The 18,540-nt window shown below is 39.5% G+C and overlaps 1 protein-coding gene across 9 annotated transcripts in view; it reads left to right on the forward strand.

Annotated features, from left to right (window-relative positions):
- Positions 1-18,540, forward strand: part of ARID1B (AT-rich interaction domain 1B) — a 336,190-nt gene that overhangs the window by 16,689 nt on the left and 300,961 nt on the right. For all 9 annotated transcript variants that reach the window (XM_086461129.1, XM_086461132.1, XM_086461135.1 and 6 more), the window contains one exon: positions 16,212-16,406. In XM_086461129.1, coding sequence (XP_086317255.1) covers positions 16,212-16,406 — 195 coding nt within the window. The remainder of the gene's footprint in view (positions 1-16,211; positions 16,407-18,540) is intronic.

Consider the following 18,540-nt stretch of genomic DNA (forward strand, 5'->3'; position numbering starts at 1 on the left):
TAGTTTGTATATCTTCTATGGTTCTGTTTTATAATTGGAAGTTCAACCAGTGGTATGGTTTTTAGATGTGCTTTTTTCCCCCAGTGTGTACAAAGAGAGGAGGAGGAATCATGGCTTCCTCAAGGTTGACCGAAATGTTTTAACTTCTATAGCAAATGAGGTGAGAATGAAATTGTCAGAAGGATGGAGACTACATTATTGAAGCACTTGACTGTTTAAAGTAGCTGGGGATGTACTATAAAAGGTGTGAGTCTAACAGTCAAATGTGTAAACAGCACCTTATTCCTTCCTTGTACCTGATTTCTCACCACTTGCTTTATATGATGAGAGCCTAAATCAGCGTGGGAGATATCGCAGCCATTCTCAAAGTGTTAGTTTATGATGCCTCCACCAGAGGAATAATCTATTACCATATAGGATAGCAGAGAGAAAAGCGTTTTCAAGGAAGATTAATTGCAGTAATTCATCACTTTAAAATGAAGAAGGTTCATCAAACAAAAATAAAAGCTAAGTATTTTATGTGCCTTCATTGGAATTTGATAACCATTTGTTTTGCTAGAAAATATATGTGGACTGGGCATGTAGTGCTTGTCTACACACGGAAATTTAACGGTACAACTATGTGCTATAATTATATGCTATAATTATACCAATATAACTCCCTATGGAGACACCTTTATACCAGAATAAGAGTTTTCATGGTTTATCTTATTCTGCTTCCAAAGCATGTAAGCTTAAGTGGGAAAGGGTACTCTTACACTGGAGTAAGTTTCCACACTGAGCTAGTTATATTGGTGTAATTACGCATTTTTTTCCTTCAGCGTAGACAAGTCCCTAGTGCCTTTTCAGCTTTGAACTTTAGTTAAGAATTTCTTGGTTGTGATGAGTGTCTGAGCATTTTCATAGTGTATTTTTATAGTGGGACTTGGGTATTTAAACCAATTACTTTGGCCAATTAACAGCTTCCTGGGTTGTGGATAACAATAGGATATAAAAAGGGATCAAAATTCATGTTCCTAGCTGCTTGGATATAGCTGCTTTCCTCTTCTGGTTTTACAAGTACGCAGTCTACAGTGCAACAGGTGGAATAGTCTGTGGCTGTCTAACGAATTGTGTTGGACATTTTTTGTCTCCTGTTTCTCGTTATTCCTCGAGTTCTGTTGTGCTATGGCTCTAATTGCATGCATCTCTGTGGATCACAGGAAGAAGCTTCCCTGATGAAGTTGATGAAAATGCTTCCGAAAACTTTAATTGTGGAGAATTGCTGAATTTTATCGATCTTCACACAAGACAGTTAGGACCTTGCTAGGCACAAGTTGTACAAGGAGCAATTCAAATTGGATGCAAAGGCAGGGGAAGGGTGCAGGTGCTCTTCTGGTATGTGTTGTAGTCAGTCGAAGGGTGATGTTGTGTAGAAGGTATGTTTGGTAGGGGTTATTGCCTGATTCAGTCAGAAACGGGTACTTGGAGAGGTATTTACGTGGATGGTGCTTTGAAGTTGGCCATCTCCTCTGGTTCTCTTCTACCCCTATCTCCTTTGCTGCTTAGAATACAGCGTGTCTCATCCTTACCTTCACACCTCCCCAAAAATAGGAATATGTAAAAACTTCTTTACGATATTTTAGCAGTTCCTGCAAATATCAACATAAATTCCTTAGAAACAGTTTTTCTTATGTATCTCTTTTATTTCTTATGAAATGACTGGGGTTTTTTTGTCCTCCTAATTTTCTTTTATCAATGTCAGTATTTCTAGTACGTTTGTAGTGTTACAATGTCCATGTTGTCTCATTGTGCTAGAAATTGAGGATTATGACTTCGTTTGAAAAGCAAATTGCAGAAACAGGAGAAGTCTTAAAATAAAGTAGAGATGATGTAATAACCTCCAAGTCATAGAAGAGTAATGCTGGAAGGGACATCAGGAGGTCATTTAATCCATCCCTCTGCTCTGAGACAGGATAAGACAGACCTAAACCATTCATGACAGATGTTGCTCTGTCCTGTAGTAGTAACAGACTGAGCAAAAAGGAATTATTTATACATCACGCTTCTTCCCCCACCCCCAGAGCTTTGTGCAAGCTGAACTTCGCATAGGATTGGCGTGAGAGAATATGCGGATTCATACAGAATTATTTCAGGTGTCTGAGTTGTTTCTGGCTTCTGGAAACTTAATGTTTTTCTGTCAAATAATCTAATGATTTTTCTGTAGGTCTGAGTGTAATGCCCATTTCTAATTTTATCTGATAGTCTGTTGTCCAGGTGTATTTCTTCCTGAAATTATTCTTTTTCGGTGTTAGTTTTGTAACCAGTGTCTCATCTTCTTGGGCATTGAGCAGTTTAGTTTAAAAATGTGTAGCATTTCCTTTTCATACTTGACAGTATTTCTGGTGTATAATCAGTTTCAGTTTTGCTTTTTTAATTCAATTTCTTGTTGTGTGAAAGAGCTAAGCAAAAAACCTAGGGGTAGGAGTGTAAAGGGAGAAGGGGAAGACTGTATTCAAGAAATCATAGTACTTGGCAGAAGAGCTGGGTTTAGCTGAAATGCCAGGTTAGATATGAAGTGAATAATGTGGCTTTAAAAAAAGATGGTTTTTTTTTTCTTTGAAGAATAAATAGAATGTACGTTTCAGAATTTTACACATAGTGTCTGCAGCTCTTTAATCCTAAAATTGAAGTTTGCAAATGAGTGTCAGATGAATAACATCTTTCTAAATTGAACAATACCTAAAATTGGAATTGCAGATACCCTGTTGCTAAAATGAGTCTTTGGGCTTGTTTGCTCTATTTTGCCTTTTAGTTGTATCAGCTGGGAAACATCTGTCTTTGCTGCTAAATGACCTCTTCTGACTAGGCCAAGTGATTTTGACAGAATGAACTGTCTTCAGCCCTCATCAGCTGCAGGAAGAGACTGCTGTAAGTTGCAGCCTTGGAGAAGGGAGAAAGATTAGATGTAAATATACTCAAATTGCTGTTGCCCTCAGAAATAGCTTACTCGGACGTACAGGAAAGATTCCCCATACCTGCACTGCTTCAGTGTTTATGAAGGCAGTAATTTCCTTCTCTTTTTTCCCATTTAATCTGATTGTGCTCTAGTTTTGGTAATTTTAGGAAGTTCGGAATACTGTATTTTGGGTTGTGCCCAAAGGGGGCTCATTAATTCTGAATATCCTCTCTGTCAAATAAAGGGGTTTCTTTGAAGTGCTTTGAGGAAGGCTATGTTGGTGTTTTCACATGATGGCTGATGTGGGCTCTCAAGGACTGGGAAATAAGAGGTGGGCATAGAAGTGGAAAGAAGCCAAGAATTTTCAGGCAGACAGAATTTGGAAATAATGGTTTCTGCTGTGGGAGAGGGGAGGAAATTCTATGAATATGGCGTAGTCAGGTTTCCTGTTAAATGATGGCTTTTGGATGAGAAATACTGAAGAAGTAGATCAGCTTTCCTGCTTTCATATTTCTCAGACCAGATGTGTATCACATGTTGATTTTTAATTTAATTTTAAATGGTGTGATATTAAAAGAAAATTATGATCGTACATTGAAAACACATGCCGCCTTTGTATAGAAACTGCAAATTCTGAGTAGTAGCTGTACTAAAACCATGCACTTAATTCTGAATATCCAGGATAATTTGTTGCAGAGGTGTTCATACCCATGATTAATCCTGCTTCCTTATTTCTGCACTTACCCATGTGCATGTGTTAGATGCATATGTTTCTTTGCACTGAGATGCTCTAGGATGTTTCATAGTCTGCCAGTGTTTGTGGAAGAATCGGTCGGTCTGTTTTGCTGTGATTGCAACAAGCAGTGAAGACTTAGCAACTTCTGCCGGTTGTGAGAAGTAGGTGAAGGCACTAGGGTTAAACCAGAATTTGATCTGGTTTAACCTACATCAGATTTTTTTCCCTCAATAAGCCATAGGGAACTCTGTATTAATATTCAGATATGTCTTTGGAGGTCTGTTCTCTAGAGTTCTTTGGGAGCTGTTCCCAAACCTCTGCAAATTTTTTAAGTTTGTTTAAAACATGTGGGTATTAGAGCCAATGATCTTTTTAAATCAGTGGAGCTTTTATTTTTTTTACTACCATTATTTATTTTGCTTACAAAATGTGTTTATATAAATACATATATGTGGCTCTAAAGAGCAGTATTTTTTCTCTTGTAGAAATTAAAATTTAAAGCTGAACAGATCCCTTAATACTTTGAGGTTTTGACTTGCTATGTGCACGCCTTAGTATGGTTGCTACATGCTAAGTACACTAATAGTTCTGGAGTTACCCTGTTGCAGGATGTTCTGGCCACTACCACCTTTAAAGGGAAATTTACAACTCCTGTGATATTCGTCCTTTTAATTCTAAAATCCAGATGAAGCATAAACCCAGGAGTGTTGTTTTACTGTTGCAATGTAATCTTTTTCAGATGATACATGATTTAGTTGGAAGCAAATTAGCTGCTATGCATGCCTAAAGAAAGCAATTTAGTAAACAAGATTTTTGTAAGACCTAATCAGAATTGTAAAATGATACTTGGGAATCAGTTACATTATACAAAAGATCTGGTGCGAATGTAGGCATGTGTGTGAATTCATGGTTTCAATCACATTGTACTCTCAAGTAATACAAGGGCTTTGACCTTCAGTCTGCTGTTTCTTCTAATTTATTACTTAACTATTAAATGCTTTCAATCAATAATGAAAATTTCCACTCATAACTGTAGTTTGTTCTGATGATTGATTTTGATTTTTGTTTTAACTACTGAAAAAAGCTATTTTCTACTGCTTTAAATCACTTGCTGCTGGTGAGTTTGTTTCGTTTGCTCCTTCCCAGAAACATAGTTCCATGCTCCTGACAGTGTCTGTGTTGACAGAGAAGTTCATTATAAATGCAAAGTAATCGCAGGCAGGTACTCAGGAAATTCTGTTGCTCCCCAATATGGGTGTCTAGCCCCAGATTCATTCCCTGTTTCTAGTTGACCCTTGGACTGAGCTGATGCTGCTGTTATGTCTCTAACTAGGACAGTGGATTTTTATAATGTCCAACCAACATGATACAGAGACTGTTGTGGAACAATGGTAAGAAAAGATTAGTTTACAGGTAACTTAATATTTTTTACTATTTACAACCAAGTTTTTTCAGCTTCTACAGGGAACAGTTTTAATGTAGAAAATATGTTACAAGAGAAGCAGTTTCTTGGCGGTTGAAGAAGTGACAGGGCTTCTGTTATAATGCTGAGTTTGCCTTCCAATTATCCCAATCCTAAATATATCCTTTAGGAATTTTGCATATATTGGCTTTAGCTAGGGGCTTTCCCCTGTTTTCTTATTTAATTGGGAACATTTCTTACTTAATGAAAAAAAAATGTTTAGAGTTGAAAAGAGAAAATGTTAGATTGGGTAAGCTACCTGCTATGAGGCTAGAAACCAACAAATGCAGAAGGTCAGTGCTTTACACTCCTTTTTAATGTTCCAGTCTGCTGTCACTTGGTGTGAGCAGGGTGACTGATATTTTCCTTTTTCTGAGCTTCTTTTCTTCCTGATATGGCAGAGGAATTTAACTCTTAAAACTCGTTTGGTAACCATTTCTCAGTGTGGCCAGAAATTTCTGAACTTCCCTTAGTTATGATCTCACATTACAGCTGTGGAAAAGGAAAACAGCTCGCTGCTTTTGTTTGCCTGGTGGAGTTTTCCTTTCTGTTATCCTTTTATGCCTCTTTGTCCCAGTATTCTATCAATTTTTGTAAGTGTTTTTTTTGTCCGTGTTGTGTGTGTGTGTCGTGTGTGTGTGTGTCCCCCCCATTTTATTCATCATGAACTCAGAGACCTGCAAAAAGAGAAGAAGATTGTTACTGTAACTTATGCTGTGTGCCTGGAAGAGAGTGGCAGGGCACTTGCAGAAAGTAGTGGAAGATAATCTTTGACAGCAGTCAGGGATGAGAGTAAGAGCTGGCAGTTGGGAAGGGAAGAGGGGCTGTGTTTTCTAGAGTATCTGCTAGATTCTAGTGTTACCTAAATTCTGATTTATTCTGAATTGTATTCTGGCGAGGTCCATTACGAATGCCAGCAGTAGGTAGAATTTAGTTTTGGAAGAGCTGTCATTTGGTTTTTTTTTGTAATAGTGTAATCTCAGAGCATGGCCTAGAAATTTTAAATATGTTTCATTCAGGATTACTTGATGAAATCTAGTGCATAAGGTTAAATTTTAGGAATTGAGGGGCTTATTTTTGGACTTACCTTAAAATAGGTCATTTTCTCAAAGGCATTAATACTGTTCCAAGTGATCTAGCAGAAACTTAAGGTGTGGGTTTTATTTTAAAGATGTTTCCAGACACCTTTTTCCTTTTGAAGGTAGATTTGAGAGTTTAGGGTACCTTACAGCCTATGATGCGGTTTCCCTTATTTGAAGCCTTCTAGAGTGGTTTTTTTCCTCCCTTAGCCCATTCGTTTCTGACTCCTAATCGTGTTTTTTGTTGATAATAACTGACATCGGTTTCCCAAAGTCTTCACATCTTCTTCCTTGTTAAGAGTGCATATAATACTTGTTATTATGCAAGTGAAAACCCAGTCACAGAAAGGTGAAGTGTTGTGCTCGTGTTTGCATAGCAGGTCAGCTGCTGAGCCAGGAATAGAAGCCCTGTCTTATGACTCGGTGCCCTAACCGCTGGCCTGCGCCACCTCTCTGTAGCACTGGTCTTTTCCAAGAATATAGTAGCGATGGGGTATAGAAGTAGCTACAGTAAGTATAGGAGCTGGCAGGGCTTCGAGGCTTATATGTGGCTTGAAATACTGGGGGAGAAAAAAGCTTTCTAAAGGTGCTCCTGCATAAGTTATGTAAAATTATGGTTTGCTTTGCTCTGTTTAAAAACAAAACCAAAGTATCTAGTGTTCCAGAAGCTTGTGGATGTGGAAAAAAAAGTTCTACATGTTTGAAAGTCAAACTCTGCTCTACAAATAACCTTAAGAGCAGCCTGTGATTAAATCTTTTGTATATTCAACAACAAACTCATTTTATGCAACTGCAACTATGATAAAATTGAATTAAATGAACCTGCCTCTAAGAAAAGAGACTGAATAGCTGAGTAGCACATTATTCAATGAATGGAAAACGGGGAGGCTGGCTGAAACGGCTGGGAAATGGTTTTATCATTCTATCAGGCTAAAGAGCAATTCTGTGAAATCACTGTATTTGTTTCCCCCCTACCTCCCCGCCCTCAATTTTTAAATAGCAGTGCTCTTCATACTGTCAGAATTCAGTGTTGTGACACCCCTACTCAAAAGTTATGACAGCAGTGTAATGACAGCTACTGCCTCTTGAGAATCAATCAGGCAATTAATTTTGTAAATGAAATGCTGATTATACAAAGCTTCACATGAGAGGCCCAGTGATTAAAATCAATTTAACAAATTGTTTCAGGTGGGACTTGATTAATAATTTGCCATAAATGCTGAGGATATATGACCAGCATACCTTTTTGTGTGTGTGTGTTAATGTAGAACTATATATAACGCTTGGAGTGGAAAAAATCTGCGGCTCACTGTATGGACTTCTGGCTTGTGACCTAGATGTGATTGGTTATACCTTTTTGTGGGTACACTATTTTCTCACTAGTGTCCATAATGTCATTTTCTCAGCTAGGGCTTTCTTCAGCAATGAAATAAATCTAACTTCTGTTTTTGCTAATAAAACCAGGTAACAAGAGAAAATGTATTCAGATCTACTTGAGTATTTTACTAGGTTTAGGAAGATTTTTTTTTTCTTTAAAATTTGAAGTAGATGTGGGATTTCTTTCATATATTTCCCTCCCCCCACCCCACCCCGCTTCTGTCACTTACTAGTTTTCAGGACTTCCTGCATTTTACCCTCCTATTCCAGTACTTCTCTGCAGGGAGCCTTCCTGCAGAGCTCCCCTCGTTCCATTCAAGGCTGCTTACTGCTCCTTGCCTGACGGACACTATTTTTAGTACATCCTTTTCTGTCCATCTAACCCTGTGTTTGTGTAAGAGCTGTGCAAAGTAGGTAAGGGATTTTTTTTGAGTTCCAGATGGCAGCCATGCACAGTGAGTGGAGGTGTTTACTTGTCTAGGAAGCTGAGAACCTCATTGCCAGACAAAATAGAAGTAACTGGTATTCTGGGTGGGGCTTTTCTTTTTTTAACTTACAGTTTTCTGAGTTTATGAATGGATTTTCTCTTCCTTGTTGAGCCATAGTGTTGGCTACTGAGGAGGCCTTAGGGCTGTGAGACATCCTGTGGTGAATCTAGCTTGAGAACTTTTAAGATACTATTTTCCCTCACTCTGCCTTGCTGTCCTGCTGCAGGTTGCCATTTCGGTAGCAGAAATGGCAGGCTGAGAACTGTGCCCATGTCTCGCATGCTCCGGTGCAAAAGCTGTTGTATTGGTGCAAAACCGCCCTACGCAGACAGTTTTAAGTTCAGATGCTGGACTACAGGTGGAAGTAGCTAAAGCTGGCAGCAAGTAGGAAGAGCAGCTGGAATCAGTGATAGATTGAATGGTTGCAGATACGTTTGCTAGAAGATATCTGTAAGAAGCCCTAGATTCTGCTGCAGTAGAAATTACTGCTGACTTGCTGGGGAGCACTTTTGCTAGGAGAGTAGTAGAGCTTCTGCATGCCTAAAGAAAGGTGGTCTGCTCTGGATGGAGCATCCAAATTGGAGAAAACAAATAGAAAGACAGGATGGTAATCCTCAAGTACTGGAAGACATTTGGAATTAGGTAAGTGGGTTACAGAAGAAGTCTTGAGTGTGATGAGGACAGATGACACGCCTTTAGTTCACTTCAGAGCAATTGGGGTATTACCTGTGTGTCAGTAGTTGGCAGTGACAAAAGCAGCTTGAAGGGCAGCATGTGAACTTGTCAGAAACATCACACCTGATGGCCAAAACGGTCCTATAAATGCGTATAATTGCTTTTTGATGTTATCTTGACCTTTGCATGCACTCATAGTGGCAACTGAAGAGGTTAGTTGTGTGTACTTTCTTAAAAACAGGTTTCTTTTCTTTGCTCTGTTTGTTGTGATTTGTTCTTTCAGTAGGTTTCTTTTTTTTGCTATGCTTGTTGTGATTTGTTCTTTCAGTAGTCGTTTAGGTTTATCTATCTACAAAATAATAACTAGAGAATGGCTGACTCAGTGACCTTTCAGTTTTCAGGTTATGTTAAAGAGGACCCAGAAGAAAACTGGAAAACAGGCATGCATACATCCTTTTCCCCCATGCTGCAGAGACACTTGCTTATATAATTATTTGTAAATCTTCTAGTGGAGTAGTAGTTTATTTCTGGTGGGGCATAGCTTTGATTTTTCTCTCTTTCCCCTTTATAATTCCTTACTTTCTGTTTTGAGTGGGAAATTGTCTTTCTGATGTCTCCCTGCAGCTGAAACCAAGACAGTATGCGAAGCCCTTAAGACAAGGAAAATTGCTGTTTTTGTTAAATCTCTGCTAGTACGTGTTTCTTCGTTCACTGGATTTTCCTTCGTCGTAGGCTTATGTTGAATGTGTCTCCTTGTTTTTGCTTATTCCTTGTTGTGTTTGTGCAACTGACTTTTTATTTGAATTTTAGTGAAGTACAGACAGTAGATTTCCTATTTTGAAAAAATGGGAAGCATGTTTGCAGTCACCTCTCAGATTTTTAATATTAATGTAAGTCAGAATTTAATACTGTACATTAATACTTCTTTAATAGTAGTTTGTGCCTTTCTTAAATAGATGTTTAAAACACACGTGCCAAGAGTTGTGTTTTGATACTCACGCTTTTGTCGTGCAACAACATTGACTGAGGAGGCCTTGTACATGTTTATACAAATGATGGCATTATCTAGGAATGGATTATCTTTTCCCCAGTTGCGTCCTCATGCCAGCTGTGTCATTGTGTTATAGTGAATACTTCTGATTATCTCTAGCGATAAATTTTTAACTTGGTGCCTGACTAGAGCTGAGAGCTCCATGCCCATCTTTCTTGGAATGTCGGTAGCTGATTGTCAGCTGTCTTTATGGTGAGGTTTCAAGGCTTTGGTATTAATAAAGAGGCTTTTTTTTTTTTTTAATATGTAGACAGAAGCTTTGGCTGCAGATCAATGAATAAACAAAGAGTTATTGTATTCAGTTGCTCTAGGAGTTTGAGGGCAAGCCTACTTGAGAGTGTTGAGTTCATGTTGTTTTGTTATAGGCGTAAATGATGTAGCATTAGTTGTTGGGATGCTCTGTGGCTTATAGCCCCTTTAAATTTGCAGCATTTGCTGTTGTCAGCCAAACCAATGCTTCTTTCGTTTTTTTTTTTTTTGTTTAAACAAACAAAAAAGCACACTTTCACTTGAAGAGTAGTTGTATCTCATGTGAATACTCTTGTCTTGTAGTGAATTGCTCTGTCTGCCTTGTGTAAGAGCTCTACTGTCACATCTGAATCCTGCTGTGACCTTTGTAAAGCGTTTCCCACTCCTCCCTGCCTCGAGACTTCAGTGGTGGGGCTCTTTGTGGCGTGTTTCAATGGATAAGTTATATTTTGGGATTGTGACCAGTGTTGTTCATATTCAAAAAGGTCTTTCAAATAAAGATTTTGGTGTTAGAAGTGAAACTTGGTAACTTAACTGTGCATGTATATATAGTGCATATGTAACATCAGTAATGTCCCAAAAGCAAGAGCTGATAGGTCTTGGTCAGACTGCTGCTCAAGTTGTTCCAGTGTGCACCCTGCCTCAGATCTGAGTAGAAACAAGGTATCTGGGAAAACACTGCTTAAATGATAAGAGAAAATGATAGTATATTTCTCTCTCTCTTTAGAAAAGATAAAATTGAATTTCCAGGTACTTCTGGGTGAGGTGATGTATTCAGTTGTTGGACAAGGAGGAGAGCAGGAGTGGTGGTGATACTGAGTTTACAAGTGGGTGTAAGAGTATTAATTTTTCCACTTTTGCTTATAGCAGGAATGCAGAGTGTATCTGTTCTTTTACACAAAATATTGAAAAAAGGAGCAGGTAACAGTAAAAGGTTGTCAGTCGCTATTTGTAGTCAGTGTAGGCTTTTCTGTGTCCTAGCTTAATGGTTGGACTGCCAATCTAAGGACCGGGAATGAAACCTTGGCCCTATTGAAATCATTAGCAAGCTGTCTGTTGGGTGTTTTAATGCGTTCACAAGGCACATAATAGGCAAGGACTCTTATGAAATGCTCTGTTCTTACAAAGCCTGATAGTACATGTGCAAATGAATCTGATACTGACACAAGATAGGCACTATAATAAAAGGGTTATAAATGATAATATTAGTGGACTGAAGCAAAGAATAAGACTGAGGTATTTTGAGGAACTGCAGATCTATGCAAAGTTTAAATGAAATGCAGCAAGTTGAAGAGGAGGTGCGGAATCAGAAGGAAGATGCAGAATCCATCCAGGCTTGCCTGGCAGAATATGGCAGTAAAAAATAGCATGAGCAAACACTAGCTAAACTGGTAAAAAGGTAATGTGTATATTGGGAATAAAGTAGCACTACAGAAAAATTAGACCCTTCTGTAGAGGATGGGAAAGGAAACAAATAGATACTGATGACTGCAATGACACTAAAATAAAATTTAGAAAGTAATTAAAACTTTGTAGCATGGCATGTAATAGAATTAAGTAAAGGCATGGAAGATGTGAAAACATACACATCGTCAATTCATGGTCATACATGCCCACTGGGTTTTAGAAGAATGTGATGCAGTTAACATCAATGCTGTCATTTTTGCTAAATGTTAGAGAGCAGATGTGGAGGGGTTGGTTGTTGATCCCTACATGAAGAGGTCGATACTTCTCATAATCATCCTGTCACCGAAAGCTTGTCTTTTAAAAGTGTTGGAACCGATGTTAATGAAAATATTTGAACTTAATAAATGTTAAAGAAACCTTCAGATAAGATGATAATATGTTTCTTAACTAACTTAACTAACAACTCCTAAGTAACTTTTCAAAATGTCATGAATGAAAGAAACTCTTGCTATAAAAATGAAACCTGAAGTTTAAAAGAATGCTAAAGCTGAAAACCGTGCATGTGTTAAAGTTGGAAAAAGTTATAATTAAATTTTTTCCTCCACTGTATGGGGCACACAGTACTTGATGAGCAGCTGTTTTTTTCTTTAAGTATATGGCTCCAGGTCTTTCTTACAGTATGCTGTTCTGAAGACAAAATTTGTTCTTTTATTGAAGAGTTTTTGATGGTATTGATCATGGTCATATTAAATTCTAAAATCACCTCTCTGGTGAAGAGATGATTATTTTTTTTCTTTTTTACAGATAGGAAACTGAGGCATTGCTGTAGGAAGTTTGAGTGGCCTGTATATGATGGCTGAAAGTTAAATTTTCTGAAACATACAGCTTCTGAAAACACCTTCAAAGCCCATCTCTCATCAAAATCAGAAGTAGTTACAGTTGTAGACATGCAGCATTTCCTGCCATTTAAATCCCATGATTTCAAGTCAGGAAAACAGGGATGCATTAAATTGGTAAATTTTGAAAATGTTTTGTTTTGGTGAAAAAGTGTGGCAGGTGCAGGGGTATACTCCTGTTCTGCCTGAGCAGCATACAGCTACCTTAATGGTAAGACCATCCTCTGTTTTGTTCGCTACCCCTGCGGTAACTGAAGCGTTTGGTCCTGTGGCACACAACAGCCCCTTCACTGTGCTGATGCCGACTGATCCCTAGAGCAGGCCCATCCACTGCCTGAGAGGACAGAAGCGTGACTGTGTATTTAAAAGACTGATAGTTATATCTGTGAAGGAGACACACTTAGTGTTGCAAGGACAAACTTAATTGCGACAGCTCTTAACTTCTGCAGTGGTAATGCTTCTGAAACCTGGGGAAGAGCTGGCTATTTGGTTTTGGTTTCCCTTGCAGAGATATGTTGACAGCCAGAGAGTCACTGGTAAATGTCTTCACCGTTAGCTGCACTAGGCAGATGGTTGAGATCTAATTTGATGGGAGTCAGGAATAGCAGTGGTGAGTTGCCACTCTCTTTAGGGACTGGCCGGTGCATGGGATGAGATGTGCTGCCTCACTGGGTCTGTCTTCTCCAACCCTGAAGATGATCACAGGGTTCTGCTGTTTGTTCGTTTCCTGAGACCTTGGAGGGAGGAGGGAACAGGCAGCACTGACAGCTAGGGTGGTGGGTCTCTCTGGGTTGCCTCAATAGTTTGCTTAGGGGTATTTACTGCTTTCTGTCTAGCAGACTCATATTCAGTATCTCCAGTCCTTGATCCTGATGCCTGACTTGCAGTGTCCGCGGTAAGTTCCGAGTATGCCCAGGTTCCTTGTTACCCATACCCACTGACCACAGCCTGCTTGGTTTCAGTGTTGTGTGGGTCACCTGGGGACTGGAGTTATAGCAGTATCTCTGGCTCTTTATCCCTCCACTTTCTGAAGTGGAAGGATGTCACCTGAGGGAAAGAGGAGCAGCTCACCTGGAGAGGATGAGGAGAAGAGACGATACAGCAGGCTGGTGAGAAGGGAAGGAAGGCTGAAGTGGCAGTGAGGCTCACTCTCTTCACACACGCACAGAAAACCTCCACCACTTGCAGGTCTCTAGCCCAGAGGACAGAGACTCTTCAATTTGTATCCATGTCAGCCCCTGACCTTGTTTCTTCCTTTTCCCTTCAACTCTTCCTGCCCTCACTTCTGTCTCCACTGCTTTATTTAACCCATTGTCTGTCTGTCTTTGTTCGGCAAATTTGAGACAGTCTTCTCTGAAGTCTCACTGTGCTGTTCACTCACTCATATTTCTTCCTCCTGTGCTCCTCAATGTCTGGTGACACTCAGGTGCTGTCTCGACAGGGGCGTGCACCTCCCCTTTCCTGAATGTCCAATGTCACCCTGGCAAATTAAAATTCTCTGCCCCAAAGCATGGTAGTCAAGAGGTATTTTAAAGTATTTTATGTAAGAACATAAACGATGTATTTTTCTGTGACCTCATTCTAAGACATAGCTGAACTGTTTCTGCTGAGTTTTCCAGAGAACTTCAGCCTCAGGCATACATATGGCCTGGAAAATTTCAGCCTAAATGCTTGAAGTTTGGCAAAGTTTATATGCACCTGAAAGTATCCTTAATAATGGAAAGTGTCAAACTGTTTTAGCTGTGTAACTATCTGCATTATGATTATATTTAAGTATTGGATGTGGAACAGAAAATATTTCACTCAAAAATTAATTAAAACTGAATTTGAGTAAATGCTCTTACTGAAGTTGAGACCTGGAAATAATACCCTGAAACAGAAGATGGTGGCAGTGAACAGTGCTGTTTGGCTTCATGAGAATCTTGTGAAGGAAACTCAAGACTTGCTTTGAACAGGGATTTATATTTGAGATGCACAGAATGAACATTAAAACACAGAAATAAACACAGGTAAAATATCTTGGTCTATAGGAGAAAATTTAAGTTGTCCCTTGGGACCCTTTAAAAAGGACTCTCTAGTTCATCTGCTGAACCTTTGTGTTGTTTTTAGTTAAGTGCAGTGAGAGAGTGCATGATGGCCTTAATTAAAAAAAAAAAAAAGGTGTCGTGTGGGTCAGATGGCCTGAAGTGGTTGGGGAACCATTGATTTTGAAAAGTATGAAATATAAATAGTAAATTACCCAGGGACATTTAGTGAAAAATAGAAACTTCTAATCTGGCCACAAAGAAGCCAAATAATAAAGGGAGAATTGCTGAGTAATACTCACCCAAAATTAGAAGTGAGTGTGCAATTTGCTACGGTGGCGAAAAAGGGCAGTGATCTTCTGAAGTGATTGGAGGTGTCCTGTGAGGAGGAGGAGGAGATGGTTATCCACCTCCTCAGGTGTAACGTTTGTTTGGTTTGGGTGACATTCCTGGCAAAATGGTATAAGGGTGGGGAGAGCCACTGAAAAAAATGAGAAGGTTTTGAGTTTTTTACTTGCAGGAAGGAAAGAATAAGAACAATATATAATAATTTGTTAAGCTGTGACTGCTTGGGAGAGCACATACTTTGTGCGTGTAGGGGGTAAAAAAGCCATAGTGTGTTAGTAGTACAGACAGGAATAGTGGGAAGAAACAGGAATGGGAATGGGAAGTGTAATTTATTGACATAATAACTATTACATCAGAATATAGTAGCCAGAAAGGACTTGTAGAAGCTGTGTTACATAGGACGCTTTAAAATGAAACTGGTCAACAGTGCAGTGTAGGAAGACACGTACAAAATGTGCTACGGGAAGGAATGCTGCTGCTGGCAGCAGGGTGGGCTGGCTGGCTGAATTAGTAGGTGTTTTTTTTTTTTTTTTCTTGAGAGGAAGGGGGGGGCGGGGGAGGAATGTGTCTTTTTCATGAAGACGAGATTGTGATAGGCTTTTTAAGAGCTTTTTTCCCCCCTTTCTTCCATGAATATAACCAGCGCTCAGGAATTAAAAAATGGATGTCATATTAACAATACAGTGCTGCACTTGACAAAGTATGATATTTTTTCTGGTTCAGTTAGTCCTCAGTAATAAAACATGAGAGTAATACCACACAATGGTTGACACCTGTCCTAAAACTGTTACAGTGCTTGGTAAGTGCTGCCAAAAAGTCTAAAAATAAAACTTCTCTCCCTTGCCTCCCCTCCCCCTCCATCCGTGATTTTAGTTCGGATTTTCTGAGGTCTGTTAAGTAGGCAAATAAACTTGCATGTAAAACGTGGGTTATGACTTACCTTTTGATCTGGAAACTTATTAATGCACACGATAGCAATATGAAAGCGCTGAAACACAGCGTTCTGTATGTGTTGCGCTTCTTGGAAAACATCTTTCCACTTTACCTTTTTTTTTTTTTCCGAGGTAAGAAAACGGGCATTTTCTCAAGGTTAAATGGCTTGTCCATTACTTGTGTCTCTGAACACTTTTATTTATGTTTAAACATTGTCAGTGGTGCTAATCAGTTTACAACAGTATACTTACATATAAGCTGAAATTTATTGGGCAGTTTTTCTGTTAGGTAAAATACAGAAAAACTACGCTATTTTTAAAAAATGCAATGGAAATCCCAAAGCCGCTGCTCAAAAACCTCGTCTGATTGATATGAGAACCAGCGTATGGTACTTTGCCTACCTGTATGTCAAGTCAATATTTGATGTATAAAGCACGGAGGAGACACGCGTGTGGTTTGCCCGCGGTAAGCGTGACTGTTCTGAGCTTTTTTTTTTTTTCTTTCCTTCCCGTGTCTCACCGTGTTTCTCTGCTTGTGTTCGAACGCAGGGCAGCCCGATGGATCCGATGGTGATGAAGAGGCCGCAGCTGTACGGGATGGGCAGCACGCCCCACGCCCAGCCGCCGCAGAGCAGCCCCTACCCCGGGCAGTCCTACGGCCCGCCGGGCCCCCAGCGCTACCCGGTGGGGATGCAGGGCCGGGCCCCGGCGGCCATGGCCGGAATGCAGTATCCGCAGCAGCAGGTTTGCGAGGGGCTTCGGCCTGCCTTTTGATTGACCCCCCCCCCCCTTACCTCTCCCCTCCCCTTCTGGCACGGTGCTAATACAGCGGGTGCGAGGAGAAAAAGTCAGGGGCAATATCCCTCGCGCGGGAGGAGGGTGAAGGTCTGTTTTAAAAGCAAATATGTTATGTTTTCTGAGACACCGTACGGTCAGAGAAGAGTTTAGCTTGTCGCTGGTGTCTTTTTGGAGAGAGAAGTATGTCAACTGCCATCAGTTTTGCAGTTTGGGTTTTTTTTTTTTCCGGTTGACATAATTTAGCCTTGTATATTTTGTAGTGGTTTTTTTTTTTTTTAGTTCTCTTTCTCCCTGGCTTAGATATGTTTAGATGTAAAATGAAAACCTAGAGGTGACATCAGAGCAACAAGGGTAATGTCGTCCAGTGGATACAAAAGTGTTACATATTTATATCAGCTGTTTGTTGTTGCAGGGTTTTTCTCTTTTCCGTTTGGTAGGAGCCTGTAGCTTTTCCTGGTACATTTCCCCCCCCCCCCCCCTTTACCAACTCTTTAAAGTCAGGATTTTTTTTTTTACTTTTTTTTTTTTTATATCAGAGGACGTAGAAATGTGAGAATCTCTTCTTATCTACTTGGATATCACTGTTGATGGTGACCTCTTCTGCCTTTTTCCTACCCTTTTAAAGAAGGGATCAGTTCCAGTATTCATACCATATAGTAAGGAAGATACAGTAGTTTGCTAGAGGAGGGGTAAACCAAGGTTATCAAGAAGTTAAGTTTTACTAATTTTTTTTTCCATTAGGAGTGTGAGTCTAGGCAGTGGGGGCTCTATACGTTGTGAGCACAACAGAGTAATAACTTGATCATTAATGTGAAAGAACGTTTGTTTTGTGCAACTGACTAGTTGCAGATTAGCTTTTTTTTTGTCATTTATTGTTAAATACAGAGAAGAGAAGGAAATTTTGGACTCCCTGGCAGATAGGTGCCTGGCTAATTCTTGTTAACACCCATCCACCAGGACAGGATGTTAATGAGGTGGTTAATTAAGTAACTGTTTCAAATACAGTGGTTTGGTGAATAGTACCATTATCAAGAGTCTTCGTTTTTACTGTTTTCTGTTGTTAAATAGATACTTGTAACGAAGAGATTGTTTAGTTCAGAAATGTGCAACAATATGTTTGGTTGCTAGACTCGGGCAGCAGAGCATTTTGTTGGTTCTAAAAGGCGGAGAAATTGAAAAAAGGAGGCTTTTTTCTCTGTGTGGCTGTGGCCAAAATGGAGTTATTAAAACATATTTTTAATTTTAAAATGAGTTATTCTGCGTTACGTGGAGATGAGTGTTGAATTTTCACTTCATTTGCTAATTGCTTGATAATTGTAAATTACCCGTCAGCAGGCAGTGACCTGGCACAGCGATTGGCTGCCGGCCCTATCCGTCTTCTCACAGCATTAATATAATTGGCTGAGCAGCAGCAGAGTTCTGAGCACTAATGTTCTTTGGGGAAAAAGTGAGAGGATAATTATGACATTGAATTTTTATTGAACGGACATCACCACCTAGGCATGATTTTGTTTTGGACAGCCTCCAAAGCTTCGTGTGTTTGGTTTGTGAACCTCTAATGATCTGAATCCAGTTCTTTTCATATTGCTCGTATATTACCACCTTTCTACAAAGGATTAAAATGCAGGAATGCAGGTTTGTAAATTGAATTGCCAACTTACCAGCTGAGTGGTAAGTTGTCTTTGGCACGGGATGCCACAGTTTGATTCCTGGCTGGGTTTTTACTCCTGTGACATGAATATTAAATAAGGAGAGCCTAGCTGCAGTTGTTAAAATTGGCTGTATAGCATGTACTTACTTCTAGATATAATATATAAAATAAATAATATTGCCAGAAGTTTCAGAAGATGAATTTCAGCACTTCTGGAAATTGGAGTCCTTTACAGTGTCACATTGAATTTATCGAAAGTGCAAGGCACTTCTGAAAACTTGATCAGCTAAAAAATACTGGGCCTTAAACACGTATAGTGATCAGATTTAAGTGTTGTGCAGAGAGTGCATTGGGTAGATGGATTATGAGGGTGGAGGTGCCACACTGTAGGAAGGGTGGGAAACATCAATGGGAGAGGTTGTTCTTATT

This window comes from Leptosomus discolor, chromosome 2, assembly GCF_034619465.1.
Source record: "Leptosomus discolor isolate bLepDis1 chromosome 2, bLepDis1.hap2, whole genome shotgun sequence".
In the NCBI taxonomy this organism is placed as follows: Eukaryota; Metazoa; Chordata; class Aves; order Leptosomiformes; family Leptosomidae; genus Leptosomus; species Leptosomus discolor.